Source organism: Artemia sp. Qi Xiang Cuo, chromosome 19 (assembly GCF_049724085.1).
Source record: "Artemia sp. Qi Xiang Cuo chromosome 19, ASM4972408v1, whole genome shotgun sequence".
NCBI classification, from domain to species: domain Eukaryota; kingdom Metazoa; phylum Arthropoda; class Branchiopoda; order Anostraca; family Artemiidae; genus Artemia; species Artemia sp. Qi Xiang Cuo.
In genome coordinates this window covers 43262019-43276680 of record NC_142812.1, presented here as the reverse complement: position 1 = coordinate 43276680, position 14662 = coordinate 43262019, and the positions used below count along the sequence as shown (strand labels likewise).

Below are 14662 nucleotides of genomic sequence, written 5' to 3'. Positions count from 1 at the left end.
ATGTAAAAAACTAAACGAAGTTTCGAAATTTCCTGGCTGACTCACCAACTCATCCGTTGTTACCCTTGCTGAAAGTTTTCTTATGCATAGTGTATCAATTTGATAGTGATATCAAATTGATTTGATTATTTATGGTGAAAATAAGTTTTTAGTGCTCATGTTCCGTTTTTCTTTTTATATAGTACGCCGTCATTCCCCTTTTTGTAGACGGGTAAGAAATACATTTATTATATATATATATATATATATATATATATATATATATATATATATATATATATATATATATATATATATATATATATATATATATATATATATATATATATATATATATATATATATATATATATATATATATAAAATTTAGTTCATACCAAAAAGACGAAAGTCATGCGCAACAACGTCAATACAGCGCTGGACTGGCCACTGAATATTGACTTTGACGAGCTAGCAGATTTGCAGAATTTGAGTATCTTAGAAGCTTAATAAATTCTGTCAGAAGCATGAAGCACAAAATTACTAAAGGCATTGCTTATGCAGGCATCGCTTTTTGTCAAACTAAAGTCTGGTTTTACTCTGCATACTCCCCGAAGCTCATGCTCTTAGTCCTAAACAATGAAGTCTTCTCTGTACTGATGTAGTAATGTGATGCATTGGCACTTACAAAACAGCTTGAGAAACGAATACAAGGATTTAAAAATAACTGCCTCCATCGCATCCTCATAAAAGATGGCGGTACTGGGGACACATGGTTCGTGTAAGTGATATCAGGCTCCCCCATGATTCTGGTACCGAATCCCCCCTGGCATTAGAAGACTTGAACGGGAAAAGGCGACACTGCCGATGCATACACAAGGATGCTACACTGGTGAGAAAATCTTTTGAGGACCTGTGTCTGCAAGATCTTCAGGGGTTGTCACCTTATGCCACCGCCAATCAGTGGGTGTAGGAGGAACTAATAAGTAAGCCAAAGAATATGTCTGGAAAGCGATTTTTTACCATACCCTAAACATCTCATATTCCTTTTTACTATTGAACACGTTTAGCTGGAAGGGGGAGGTGGAAGCGCATTCCTATCAAATTTTATGTTTGCCATTGTCTAGGTAAGAAAAGGTCTTCGTTTCTTGTTAGTTGTGTTCCATCTTTTAACTCATTTCGTAGGGCTATTCTTTTAATTAGTTAGTCCAGTTGTACTTTAAATGTCTCATATTTATCTGTACTATTGAACAGGTCCACCTGGAAGTAGCCAAGTGGTTTCTCAATTGGCACGGGATCACCGGAGCCCGACTGCTGCGAAGTTAGATGTTTTCAAGTCATGGAGTATTTCCACATATAAATGCACGAAACAAATGATTGCGGAAAAATTGGGAAAGTCATCTCGAACTATTGATACTGGTAATAACCTAATTTGATATCCGTCTTGTCTTCCAAAAAGGAATTATAAAATTTGACATAATAAGCAAAAAAGTAAAATGATAATAATAAGTCAAGATAATGAAAAGGAAAAAAAGATAATGATAATAGTAATGGAAAATAGAGCAGAACAAATAAGCTTTCAAATGGGGATAAATCCATTGACAGTGAAAAAAGGTTAAAAAGTCCAAATATTCGATCACATATCCAGCGACCGTCATCAGTAGAAATACTAAAATAATAAAATTGAAACTAGCATATTTATACACAACAAAATAAATAACTTTTCGGGTCATTCACAAAATAATGAACTTCCAGATTATTCACTAGATTATTTTCAGAGACAGTTCATTGACAAAGTTCATTCAAACTCTTGATGTAAATTTCCTTCTTTAATCTTGACCAAATGTAAAACAAATTTCCAATGAAGGTGGCAAAGCCTTCCGTGGCTGCAAACCAATTGCAAACCAAATGTTGAGTTTATAGCTGTTTACTGGGTTGATCTCATTTCCCCATATGAACATTGTATTTTAATGAATGAACTTTGTCAATGAACTCTCTCTGAAGATAATCTAGTGAATAACCCGGAAGTACATTATTTTATGAATGACCCGAAAATTTATTTATTTTGTTGTGTACAAATATGCGAGCTTCAATTTTATTATTTTAGTATTTCTACTGAAGACGGTCACTGGATATGTGATCGAAATATCTGGAGTTTTGTACCTTTTTTTCACTGTCTAAATAAATGGATTTATCCCCATTTGAAAGCTTATTTGTTCGTCATAGAAAGGCAGTGTGGTCTAAGAAAACAACATCTAATTCAAGGTACTACGTCAAAAATAGAGCAGGCGAGTTCAAGGCACTTGAGCTTACTATCTTGGGTCCAGTGATGGACTAGTGAGTTGACCTTTGACTGGAAATACGTGGCCCGTGGTTCAGTCTCAGCCAACACATAACCAACACAATGACTTGTGTTGTTGGTGAACGACTGAAAAGTAGCAAAAAGTCTAAAGTGGCTGTTTTAAGTGGAGGAAGCTCAGGTTCCAACGATGGTACATTTTTTATGTAAACATTCCAAAACAAATGTCTTGATGTAATAAAAATGAAAAGAAAATTAACCTTGTCAATTCATAATATATCTTATATCTTTAAACGAGTAATAATTTTAAATATATTTTTTCTCGAAAACGGCTTTTTATTGGCGTTTTATTTACCCGTGCCACAGCCATTTCAACATTGCCTCTCAATTACTTGGACTATCTATCTTGGTATTTCTCTTTCTACAATTAGCCATGTCTTGATGCAACCTACTGCAAAATACTTGATAACTTCAATTCAATCATTTTTCCTGAAGATTGGGATATTACCATTTTCTAGCCTAAAAAACGATCTAGATAGGTCACAATTTTGGAAAAATTTGTTTAGAGCCTTAATTTCTTAAAAACAGTTTTCTTATGAATGACGTCACATGAGTGATTGTATTGAACCTATGGTCCTATAAGATCAGGAGAGGGCTCATTCATGGCATCATGCGAAATTTTCATTGTAGATCATTTGTATAAATCAGGATAACGTCAAAGAAAGCGCCAAAAAATTTTAGAGATGAAAAAGTTCAAAGCAATGCGAAGAATTTCTCCGTTCTTACACAAATTTCGCTCAGTAATTATATTTTAAACTAAACTAGTCTTGAAGCTCGGCTGATTTTGGTGCTATTTTACTAAAAGCTTCGTCCAAAGAGGCCTGAACAAAATGTATACAAACGCTAGTTTACCAAACTACGAAGTTTCAAAAGGAAACTTCATAAATCTGAAGCTATACCCAGTGATGTCACGACTGGCGTTTTATCACCGAATTTAGGGGTTTTTCCGCATTTAGGGACTTTAAAGAAATTTTACAAATGTATATTATTGTTGATTGCAATTCCCCCTGTCTCTGTTTTTTTGCATTTCTTCTCTTCTTTTTTGCTCTTTTCTTTTGTCTGCCTTTTCCCTGCAAATTTTAGTTCTATTTTATTATGAGCTAAGCTTCTAAGGTGTCACTAACTCGTCTTGTCATAATTATTTTTATAATTAGTTTGGTATAATAAATTAATTCATTGATAAACGGTTCATTTCATTTAGATCTGGAGAATCACATCGAGCGAATTCGAGATACGCAGAAGAAGTACATGAATATTCTACGTTTGGCCAAAAATTTAGTCATTAATTTTCAAGCTGTGGTTGATACACAGGTATGCCTAGTAATTCAGTCTACTACTACTACTAACAACTCACTGCAGCAACAACTCAAGCCGCCTGAGGCCAACAGCTACGCACGCTCCTCCATCCCAATCTATACAAAGCCTCCATCTTTACACCCCCCCCCCCCAGGAAGTTCCCATTTCCTTTAAATCTTTCCTTATAATATCTTGCCACCCCAACCGCGGACGACCTGCTTTCCGGTTAGCCCTGGACGGTTGGCCGAAAAGGACAATCTTCGACAATATGTCATCCTTCATCCGCAAAAAGTTCTCTAACCATCTCAACCTTTTTCTTATTATAGCCCTAGAAAGCGAGATTGAACCTCACTTTTTCGTACAGCCTACTGTTTAAAATACGGTCAGTCAGCCGGGTACCCAGAACAATCCATAGGCAATTTATCTGGAAGACATCCAGCAAATCTTCATCCGCTTTTCGGAGCGCCTATGCTTCAGACCCATATTTGACCACTGTCGTCACTATAGCTTCCAAAATTCTAATCTTGGTTTGCAGACTTATCTTCCTGTTCTTCCAAACTATTTTTAACTGTGAAAAAAACCCTGAGCCTTGGCTATTCTGCTTTTAACATCTTCACTGCTCACACCGTCTTTCCAGAATTCCAGAACTGGTGATTTATTACAGAATTAGGTACAAGGTGAATCGTGGTATGTTCAAGGCGTGGCATTCTATCTCTCATATCTTATTCACGCATGAATTCACCGTAGATGCACCATCTTAAAAGACGTTAAGTTACAAAACGAATTTTACCGAAGTTTGAAGAAATGAAAATTGTCCCTGAATCTTTCCCGTTTAATTATTTGGAATATCTGACTGGTTTTTAATTACTACTTTTTTTGAAAAAAGAAAGGCTTTGTTAGGCCAGAGAGAAAGAGCCAAGAGCCAGGATAATAATGCTTCTAAATACCTAATATCCGATTTTGTTTTCTTTTACTATAAGAGAAGCTAAAGAATTACTGCTATTGAGAGGATAATAGGATCTAATTTTAAGCTATGTAGCGTCCACTTCGGACTAAAACATCGTAAGTCATAAATCCTGTTTCTGAAATCAAGCCACGCTAGCGTTAAGCTAGTTTTAGGCGGGGCTCCAAGTGGCTGCATTTGTCTCCGGAGTATGATCGTGTCTGACATGCCATTAATTGTCCTACAGTTTAACCGTTGGTTCACACACGAAAAAAAAAATTAAAAAACGAAAAATCCTGCTATGGACAATATTCGCAATCGCATCAAGGAGCAATTTTAGCTTTGTTCACACAGGATTTTCAAATTGGCCAACATTTATTGGCAAAATATTCAAAGTTGAAAGAGCGTGGTTGAAATCTATCAGGACGTTGCTCTACTCCCATGCTTTCAGGACCAAAATTGCATTTTTCTGTCCCTTTTCCCTCTTTTCGTAAATAATTTTATTGTACTGGACAGCCAATATTCGCTTCTCAGTCAGGTCATTTTCAATAATAATTTCGTCTTCCATTGCTGTTGCTGTTGGGTTAAAAAAATTGCTGGTAAAATCGCTCATTTGCCCGATATAATTTGATTTTTTTTTATCGTGATAAATTGCTTGATAAAGCTACAAAAATCATCAAAACGGGCAATTAAAATTGCGGCAATAAGTGGATTTCAACCATGTGTCAACTTATGTAGTTCAAACAGTAAGCTCTACGAAATGTGAGGCTTAGTTCCGCTTTCTAGGGCTATAATGAGAGAAAAGTTGAGATGGCTAGGACACATTCTGCGGATGAAGGAGTAAAGAGAGCCAAATATCGTCCTTGTCGGCCAACCATCTGAGACGAAACGAAAAGCAGGTCGCCCCCAAATGTGGTGGAGGATGTTGTAAAGAAAGATGTTGGAACTTCTTGGGAGGGTGTAAAGAGGGAGGCTCTGAGTAGATTGGGATAGAGAAGGAGCGTGCGTAGCTCTGTGGCCTCAGGCGGCATGGTGCTGTTGTCAGATGTTGGTAGTAGTGAAACTGTGTGCGAACCTAGGTTAGGTGATTGGAAAGAGGCCAATTTTCTCTAATGCAAAATCAAGCTTCCAAACTCAATAGTTCTGATAAATTTACTTAGTTGAAATATAATGATACTTATTGGTTTTGCTGGAGTATTCGACTGTAGGGTGAGTGTCAAGTTTTATTTCCTTCGTGGAATTTGGGGGACCATATGCTAGGTCAAGGTCGCAAGAAAAAGCTCATTTCACCAGGAAGAAACCAAAACGTCTTTTATTGCTATCAAGTAAAAAAACTTTTTCCACAAAATAAGTTTTTCCAAAAAAAAGTAAAGAACTCCAGTAAACCAAAAATGAGCAAAAATAAAATAATCTACCAAGCGGGAAACTACCACAAATCAGCATCGATAAATAAACGAAACCCAAAAACGAACAGAAATTACAATAAATAACCAAGTCAAACTCAAAACGAGCAGAAATTAACATGATTAGGGCTCAAAACACCTATGCCTTCCGAAGGCCAGAACATAATTTGCACTTTACTGAAAAAATATGAACTTTTATAACTTTAATAAATCAAGTAATTTTAACATTTTGATTACTAAATATAAGTATATGCATATTAAACTGACAATACACATTCATATGTGCATCATACAATGCAGTTTAAAAGAATAAGAAGGATAACGAGGGGATTTTGTGAGTGTGTGAGAGACAAAAAGAGAAACAAGAATATAAAGACAGTGAGAGACAGCGAATGTGAGAAAAAAATGAGCGAGTGAGATAGAGACTGAGTATACTTAACAATTACTTCTGGCTAATTTTGGTTGTGATATGACAACGTCTTTGTCAGATATCCAGATAACTGAAATTTATGGACTAGTATTAAAATCAAAAACGTTTAAAATCTCACAAAATAAACGTTTAAAACGTCACAAACTATTTAAAATCTTTTCTTGAAAAATAATAAAAAAGTGAGAGACATCGAATGTGAGAAAAAAATGAGCGAGTGAGATAGAGACTGAGTATACTTAACAATTACTTCTGGCTAATTTTGGTTGTGATATGACAACGTCTTTGTCAGATATCCGGATAACTGAAATTTATGGACTAGTATTAAAATCAAAAACGTTTAAAATCTCACAAAATAAACGTTTAAAACGTCACAAACTATTTAAAATCTTTGCTTGAAAAATAATAAAACAGTGAGAGACAGAGAATGTGAGAAAAAAATGAGCGAGTGAGATAGAGACTGAGTATACTTAACAATTACTTCTGGCTAATTTTGGTTGTGATATGACAACGTCTTTGTCAGATATCCGGATAACTGAAATTTATGGACTAGTATTAAAATCACAAACGTTTAAAATCTCACAAACTAAACGTTTAAAACGTCACAAACTATTTAAAATCTTTGCTTGAAAAATAATTATTTAATTCGGTATGACTTTTCACATGGTTTTTATAGCTGGTAATGATAACATCTGTCAGTTTTCATTTTTCATAATTTTGTGTTATTTTAGGTGTGTTGAGTTTTTCTAAACTCGACGTAACTTTTATTAGACGTAACATAACGTAAAATTTTTAACTCGACGCAACATAACGTAAAATTGTAACATTTTTTCAGTCTTCGTTGGGTGAAGCTTTCACTGAACTGGCACAGAAATCCCCTGAGCTCCAAGACGAGTTTAATTACAATGCAATTACTCAGCGAAATTTGAGCAAGCACGGAGAAATTCTTCTCAGTGCTTTGAACTTTTTCATTTCTAGTCTGACAACCCTCTGTACCAAGACAATTGAAGATTCTCTTTTCACTATTAAAAATTATGAACTGGCGAGGTAAGATTCTTGTGAGTTTTATTACATCAACTAGTAGCTAAGCCTGTTGAACAACAGATCTAAAACTGAAAAAAAAAGAATCATTCAAACGAATTTCTTATCCATATGCGCGCGCAAAATATTCTAATCTCTATCTCCCAGTTGTCGTTTTTTCTCAGAAAAGAATATGTACTACCTTTTAAATTTTCTTAATAAGACGACCTTATTAAATTTTCTTACAACTCAATCAATATCTTCAATGTTGATCAAAAGATTACTAATTGTCATACAATTTAATTTAATCCATCCCTTTAAAAATGAAACAATTTAAATTAATAAATCAATTAAATTGTTATATTAAATTATTCATTCATTAAATTATCAAATTATTATTATTTTTTTTAATTATTATTAACTATTATTAAATCGTTATCATTTAATTATGCAATTAAGTTAAATTAATAAAAAAAATTTAAATTAATCCTTTATGCTGGATTTAAAGATTAATATATTATCAATTTGTTTTGCAATGAAGAAACAAAACGTTTGTTTTGTATTCTTTAACGTATTTCTTGTACTGAAGAGAACAAAGGGGCTAAAAATGACTGCCTCGCTTGGCTGAAAATATTTTGTTGGTTTTAGGTCACTGTTGTTTTTCTTTATTATAAATTGTCTTCGGGGAAAAGCAAATGGGCCACTGAACGAGTCAGTTGGTTAATTTAAATTAAGTAAGGATCCAAGCTAATGTGAAATGTGTCCCATTCACAATAAGATTTTACTAATATTGAGATTTAGCTTGCGCTAATTTAAACCAATCAAATTTCCCATAGAATTTTCTGATTGGCTGAAAAATTTTACGAAAAATTGTAATTGGCTGAGATTACCACTTGTTAAATCTCGGTATTACCAAAATCTCATTGTCAATGGGTCGTTCTCAAAACAAATAAGTGCTCAAAAGGCAGTAAGTCAATGAAAACAAACTTATTTTTTTTTGTTACAATTAGTGTAAAATGTATTTATTTAATTATTCATTTTATCATTTATATTATTTGTTGATATCAATATTAATTTTTGAATTATCTTTATGATCGTTTATTACATATTTAAATTGTTTATTATTATTTTAATTGTTTATTTATAATGATTTAACTTATTTAATTAAATATTCAGCGTAAAGTAAACTGTTCATTGCTGCATATGGAAAAAAATTAGACTAAATTCAAGAAAAATAGATTCACCGTCTAGTAAGGCACTTTCAAAGAATAGCATTATCAGGTTTTGCTAAATAGCAACCCTGTCCTTGCGTTTAAGCCGTTTTCCGTGTTCCACGCATTGTACTCCTGGCCGAAGGCAGAGAATTATGACGTCAGTACCCTGCGCCACGCAGCCCATTGGTCAGCATGCGAAAATCTTTTAATAATTAAATTTCCATTTTTTTTTATTTCAAATGGAATCATTCATTTCTTTCCTGCTATAACGATATTGTCAGTTTTCAAAGTTACGGCAAAAACAGCCCGGGAACAAGGCACTTTCTTCTACTGCTACCACTAACAACTCACCGCAGCACGAAACGGCCTGAAGCCAAGACAGCTACGCACGCTCCTCCATCCTCCTCTGTTCAAAATCTCCCTCTTTACACCCTCCCAGGAAGTTCCCATTTCCCATAAAACTTTCTTTACATCCTCCCACCCCAATCGTGGAAGCCCTGCTTTCTCTTTAGCCCTAGACGGTTGGCCGAAAAGGACAATCTTTGGCTATCTGTCATTCTCCATAGGCAGAACGTGCGCTAGCCACCTCAACCTTTCTCTCATTATAGCCCTAGAAAGCCGGATTGAACCACACTTTTACAGCCTACTGTCTGAAATAGCCAGGTCCTATTGTCTGAAGTCAGTTAGCCAGGTGCTTAAAAAAACCCGGGGCAATTTCTCTGAAAAACATCTAGCAAATCTTACTCCGTTTTTTGGAGTGCCCAGGCTTCAGAACCATATTTGATCACTGTACCTTCCAATATTCTAATCTTGCTTTGCAGACTTATCTTCCTATTCTTCCAAACTTCTTCAACTGTGAAAAACACCCTCAGCCTTGGCTATTCTACTTCTAACATCTTCACTGCACCCACCGTCTTTTCTAACAATACTACCAAGGTAAGTAAAGCTGTCCACTTGATCGATCTGTTCGTTACCCAAGGTCACATTTTCATCTTCACTTATTCCTAGCATTAGCGACTTAGTCTTCTTAACATTAATTTTCAAACCTATTTTAGCACTTTGAACTTGCAAAACCTCTATAAGCTCATTCGTTTTGCTCACACTTTCATCTAGGATGTATAAATCATCAGTGTAATCTGGTCCAGGAAAAGTTTTTCTTCCCCGTTTGACTCCGTGTTCTCCCATTGCTTTTCGTTTGCTCCCCAAGACAAAGTCCATCAAAATGATCCGCATAAATGGGGATAGAACATTACCCTGCTGTAATCTAATTTCCTACCTTCACCACAGCAGTGTTATTTACCTTTGGTAAAGCTCTTCTATCAGCTGAATTGAATGCTTGCTTATGATCTATAAAGCCAAGGACTAAAGGTGTTTGATGACTCAGGCACTTCTCAAATACTAACCTAAGACTGAAGATTTGGTCGACACATCCTTTACCTCTCCTAAAACCGCGCTGGTTCTTCCCTTAAAACTTTGTCTCCGGTTTCTCTCAGTCTGAAAGAATCATCATGCTAAGTATTTTACTACCTTCAGAGACCAGGGTAATGCCTCTATAATTACCACACTCACTCTTATCACCTTTCTTGTATAGGGGCTTAATTAGGGCTCTCCTAAAATCGCTAGTTACTTCCCTTTTTCAAAAATCATATTCATAAAGTTCAGTAGCTTATTTCTAACCTCTAAGCCACCATATTTAAGAAACTCAAGTACCACCCTATCAGCACCTGGAGCCTTATTATTTTTTAATCCTTTTAGTACTGTCGCTAATTCTTCCTCACAAAACATCTTCCTTCACATCCAAGGCATTACAAACTTTTTGATTTTCCTCTATATATTTTCCTGCAACTCCATCTTGGCTTAGCAAATTTTCAAAAAGTTATGCCTATCTCTCTTCAACTGTTTCCTTATCACTAATTGTGGCCCCATTCCTATCTTTAACTGGGGTAGGTCCGGATTGACTACTCTCTCTCAATTTATTAAGACGCCAGTACAATATATTAATAATGTGCCGTATAGCTGCATCTTCTAGATTTTCGGCAATTTTATCCATGGCCTCCACTTCACACCTCCTTAGTTCATATTTTAATGCTTTCTCCACTTTCTTTACGTTCCTTATTTTTCATATGATCTATCACTCAGATAATTCTTGAACAATCCCCTTCTCCTCTCTATAAAACATATAGCTTTTTCACTAATATTCCTAGCTGCAGTCCTAACTTTCTTCCTTAAGACACCATCAGCAACTTCACAATTTTTTTTTTTGAATTATTCCAACCATCTTCCATATTGTCAAATTTTAAACTCTTAAGTTTAGTATTGAACTGTTCCTGGGAAGTTTCTCTCAAATTCTTATCCTGGAGTCTACTAACATCATAACTTTCTTCTCATTTTTAAATGGTCTACGATTGAGATAATTCTTGTACAAGCCCCTTCTCATCTCTATTACACCTAATGCCCTTTCACTAATATTCCTACTTGCGTTCCTAATTTTCTTCCCTAAGACACCATCAGCAACTTCACAAATTATTTTCCTAAAATTATTCCATCTTTCTATATTGTCAATTTTTAAACTCTCCACTTTAGTATTCAACTATTCCAGGAAGGTTTCTCTCGAATTTTCATCCTCTAGTTTACCAACGTCGTAACTTCCCGGAAGGTATTTACTCTTCCGAAATTTCAGCTTTAAATTAACCCTAAACACTACTAGATGGTGATCTTTACTTTTAACATCAATAACATCACTCCTATATACCCTAGCATCTATATACTCTATATACCCTAGTATCTTGTATTGATCCGGCTAGTCTTTTGTTTTAAAATATCATAATCAAATAGGTTTGCTGTCTTACCATCGCGTGAATACCACGTTATTTATTTCTACCGACCTGGGCGCTAAAACCTCTTAATAAAAACACCATATTTTTTTGCCTGGGACCCTGTCTATTTTTTACTTACTAACTGTAAGTAAAATTAATGCGAGTCACTACTATCTCCGTCTTTCGGTTCTACAGGGGCATATACTGCTATGACTGATACCCTCCACTTTTTAGTCGTAAAATGAGTGATTAGTATTCTATTATTAATACCTCTCTAGCCTAAACAAGACTTAGCGGCTTCCTTATTCATCATGAGCCCAACCCCTTGTCTATTTATCCCATCCTTCCTGCCTGAGTAGATAAATTCTATATCACCTAATTTCATTCTTCCTACCCCTGGGATATGAATTTTTGACAGTCCTAATAAGTCCAGTTTGAAGCGTCTGAATTCGTCCGTCTAAATGTCGATTCGGAAGTAATTTTTTAGCGAGATTATTTTGGCCTCGGGAAAAGTAATGGACTCGGAAACCAGCGCAGGACGGGGACCAAAATATCTTCTCAATTCTACACAGAAACGCTTATGCCGGTTTTGAACCGTACAACAAAAAGTCCATGGGACCTCCAGTTGAATGGAGGCTTTGTGAAATCGTGGACCCATCTTGGTCACAACACGGTTTTCCACACTTCTATCAACAAGAGTTGAAATCTGGCACAGACAATCTCAAGCCTATTACCTCTGACTTATTATATATTCATGCCTACAGATATCTATGCTACTACGGGGAGGCAACCCATAGTAGATAAATTAGCTAGGAAGAGGTTCTTTCAGCTCGAAAACGCCCGCCAAATTTAGACTAGGTCCCGAATAATTAGCCATTAATCAGAATCCCGTGCGAATGATGTATCGCCTACTAGGCTATAATTTATAGCCTAGAAATCATAGCCTAGTAAACGACACAGCATTCGCATGGGATTCTGACTAATGGACAATTTTCTGGGCTTGGTATGTTTGGATGGGCGTTTTTGGGCTGAAAAACCTCTTCCTAGCTAATCTATCTATTATGGGTTGCTTCCTCGTAGTAGCCTAATATTTGTAGGCATGAATATATAATGAGTCGGAGGAATAGGCTTGAGACTGTCTGTGCAGTATTTCGACTCTTGTTGATAGAAGAGCATCGCCAAGTGCTGAAAACCATGTTTTGACCAAGATGGGCCCAGGATTGCACAAAGCCTCCATTCAAGGAGGTCCCAGGGACTTCTTGCTGTCCGGTTCTAAGCCGGCTTAAGCACTTCGGTGTAGACTTGAGAAGATATGTGATCCCCGTCCTGCACTGGTATCTGGGATCATTGCTTTTCCTTAGGCGGAAATAATTTCATTGATTTAAATGACATGAAAATTGGAACTTGGAATGTTACGACATTAATAAATGACTATCGTATCGACATTTTGACTGACGTATTCAGACGATTCGAACTGGATTTATTAGCAGTTTCAGAAACTCATATCCCAGGGGTAGGAAGTATGAAATTAGGTGATATAGAATTTGTTTACTCAGGCAGGAAGAACGGGGTACATAGACAGGGAGTAGGGCTCATGATGAATAAGGAAGCTGTTAAGTCTTGTTTAGGCTGGAAAGGTTATTATAAATAAAAAACTAATAGTTTTTCTTAAGGCGAAAAAGCCCAGAATGTCAGCTATAGTAGTATATGTTTTTGCAATATTATTCGAGAAATTTGCCAGTGAATCAGATGGATTTCACTTAGAGTCATAGGATCGCTTAAACAGAGTCTCGGGTAGACATACGATATTTTCACTGAGTAATTTTAGTACCAAAATCAGCAGTACTAGGGATATAGCACAACCCACTCTAGGTCAGTTTGGTCTAGGAAAAGAAAACAGTAATGGATACAGACTTTTGCAATTTTGTAGGTATAAAAATCTAGTTATAACTAATAGTGTTTGGTCATAAAATGGCTCATAAGTTAACATGGTATTCACGTGATGGTAAGACAGCAAACCTTACTGATTATTTTAAAGTAAACCGAGAACTGGGACGATCAATAAAGGATGCTAGGGTATATCGGAGAGTTGTTATTGATGTTAAAAGTAAATATTACCCTCTAGTAGTGTATAAGGTTAATCTAAAGCTGAAATTTTGGAAGGGTAACTACCTCCCGGGAAGTTATGATGTTGGTAGACTCCAGGATGAGAATTTGAGGGAATCTCTCCAGGAACAGTTGAATACTAAACTTGAGAGTTTAAAATTTGATAATGTGGAAGATGGTTGGAATAATTTTAGAAAATAATTTGTGAAGTTGCTGAAGGTGTATTAGGGAAGAAAGCTAGAACTGCAGCTAAGAATATTATTGAAAAAGCTTTATGTTTAATAGAAAGGAGAAAGGACTTGTACAAGAACTATCTGAGTGATAGATCGTATGAAAACAAAAGAAATGTAAGGAAACAAAAGAAATGTAAAGAAATTGGAGAACGCATTAAAATATGAACTAAGGAGGTGTGAAGTGGAGGCCATGGATAAAATTGCCGAGGATCTGGAAGATGCAGCTAGACAGCATAATAGTAAAATATTGTACTGGCACGTTAACAAATTGAGAGGGAGTAGTCAATCCGGACTTGGCCCAGTTAAAGATAGGAATGGGGCCGCAATTAGCGATAAGGAAAAAACTAAAGTGAGATGGACCGAACATTTTGAGAATCTGCTTAACCAAGATAGAGTTGCAGGAAAAGATATAGAGGAAAAATGAAAAACTTTGTGATACCTTGGATGTGAAGGAAGATTTGTTTTGTGAGGAGGAATTAGCAACAGTACTAAAAGGATTAAAAAATAATAAGGCTCCAGGTGCTGAAAAGGTGGTAAATGAGTTTCTTAAATATGGTGGCTCTGAGTTTACAAATAAGTTACTGAAGATTATAAATATGACTTTTGAAAAAGGGGAAATATCTAACTATTTTAGGAAAAGCTTAATTAAGCCATTTTATAAGAAAAGTGATAAAAGTGAGTGTGTTAATTATCGAGAAATTAGTCTAGTCTCTGTAGATAGTAAATTACTTAATAATATGATACTTTTTAGACTGAGAGATGCCGTAGACAAAGTTTTAACAGAAGAGCAGTGCGGTTTTAGAAAAGGTAGAGGATGTGTCGACCAAATTTTCACTCTTAGGCTAATAATTGAGAAGTGCCTGAGT

The 14662-nt window shown here is 35.6% G+C and overlaps 1 protein-coding gene across 1 annotated transcript in view; it reads left to right on the top strand.

The window, feature by feature from the left end:
* Arfip (ADP ribosylation factor interacting protein arfaptin) overlaps positions 1-14662 on the top strand; it is a 58959-nt gene that overhangs the window by 32997 nt on the left and 11300 nt on the right. The window contains exons 4-6 of the mRNA XM_089105662.1: positions 1234-1398; positions 3540-3649; positions 7243-7454. Of these exons, the coding sequence (XP_088961788.1) occupies positions 1234-1398; positions 3540-3649; positions 7243-7454 (487 nt within the window). The remainder of the gene's footprint in view (positions 1-1233; positions 1399-3539; positions 3650-7242; positions 7455-14662) is intronic.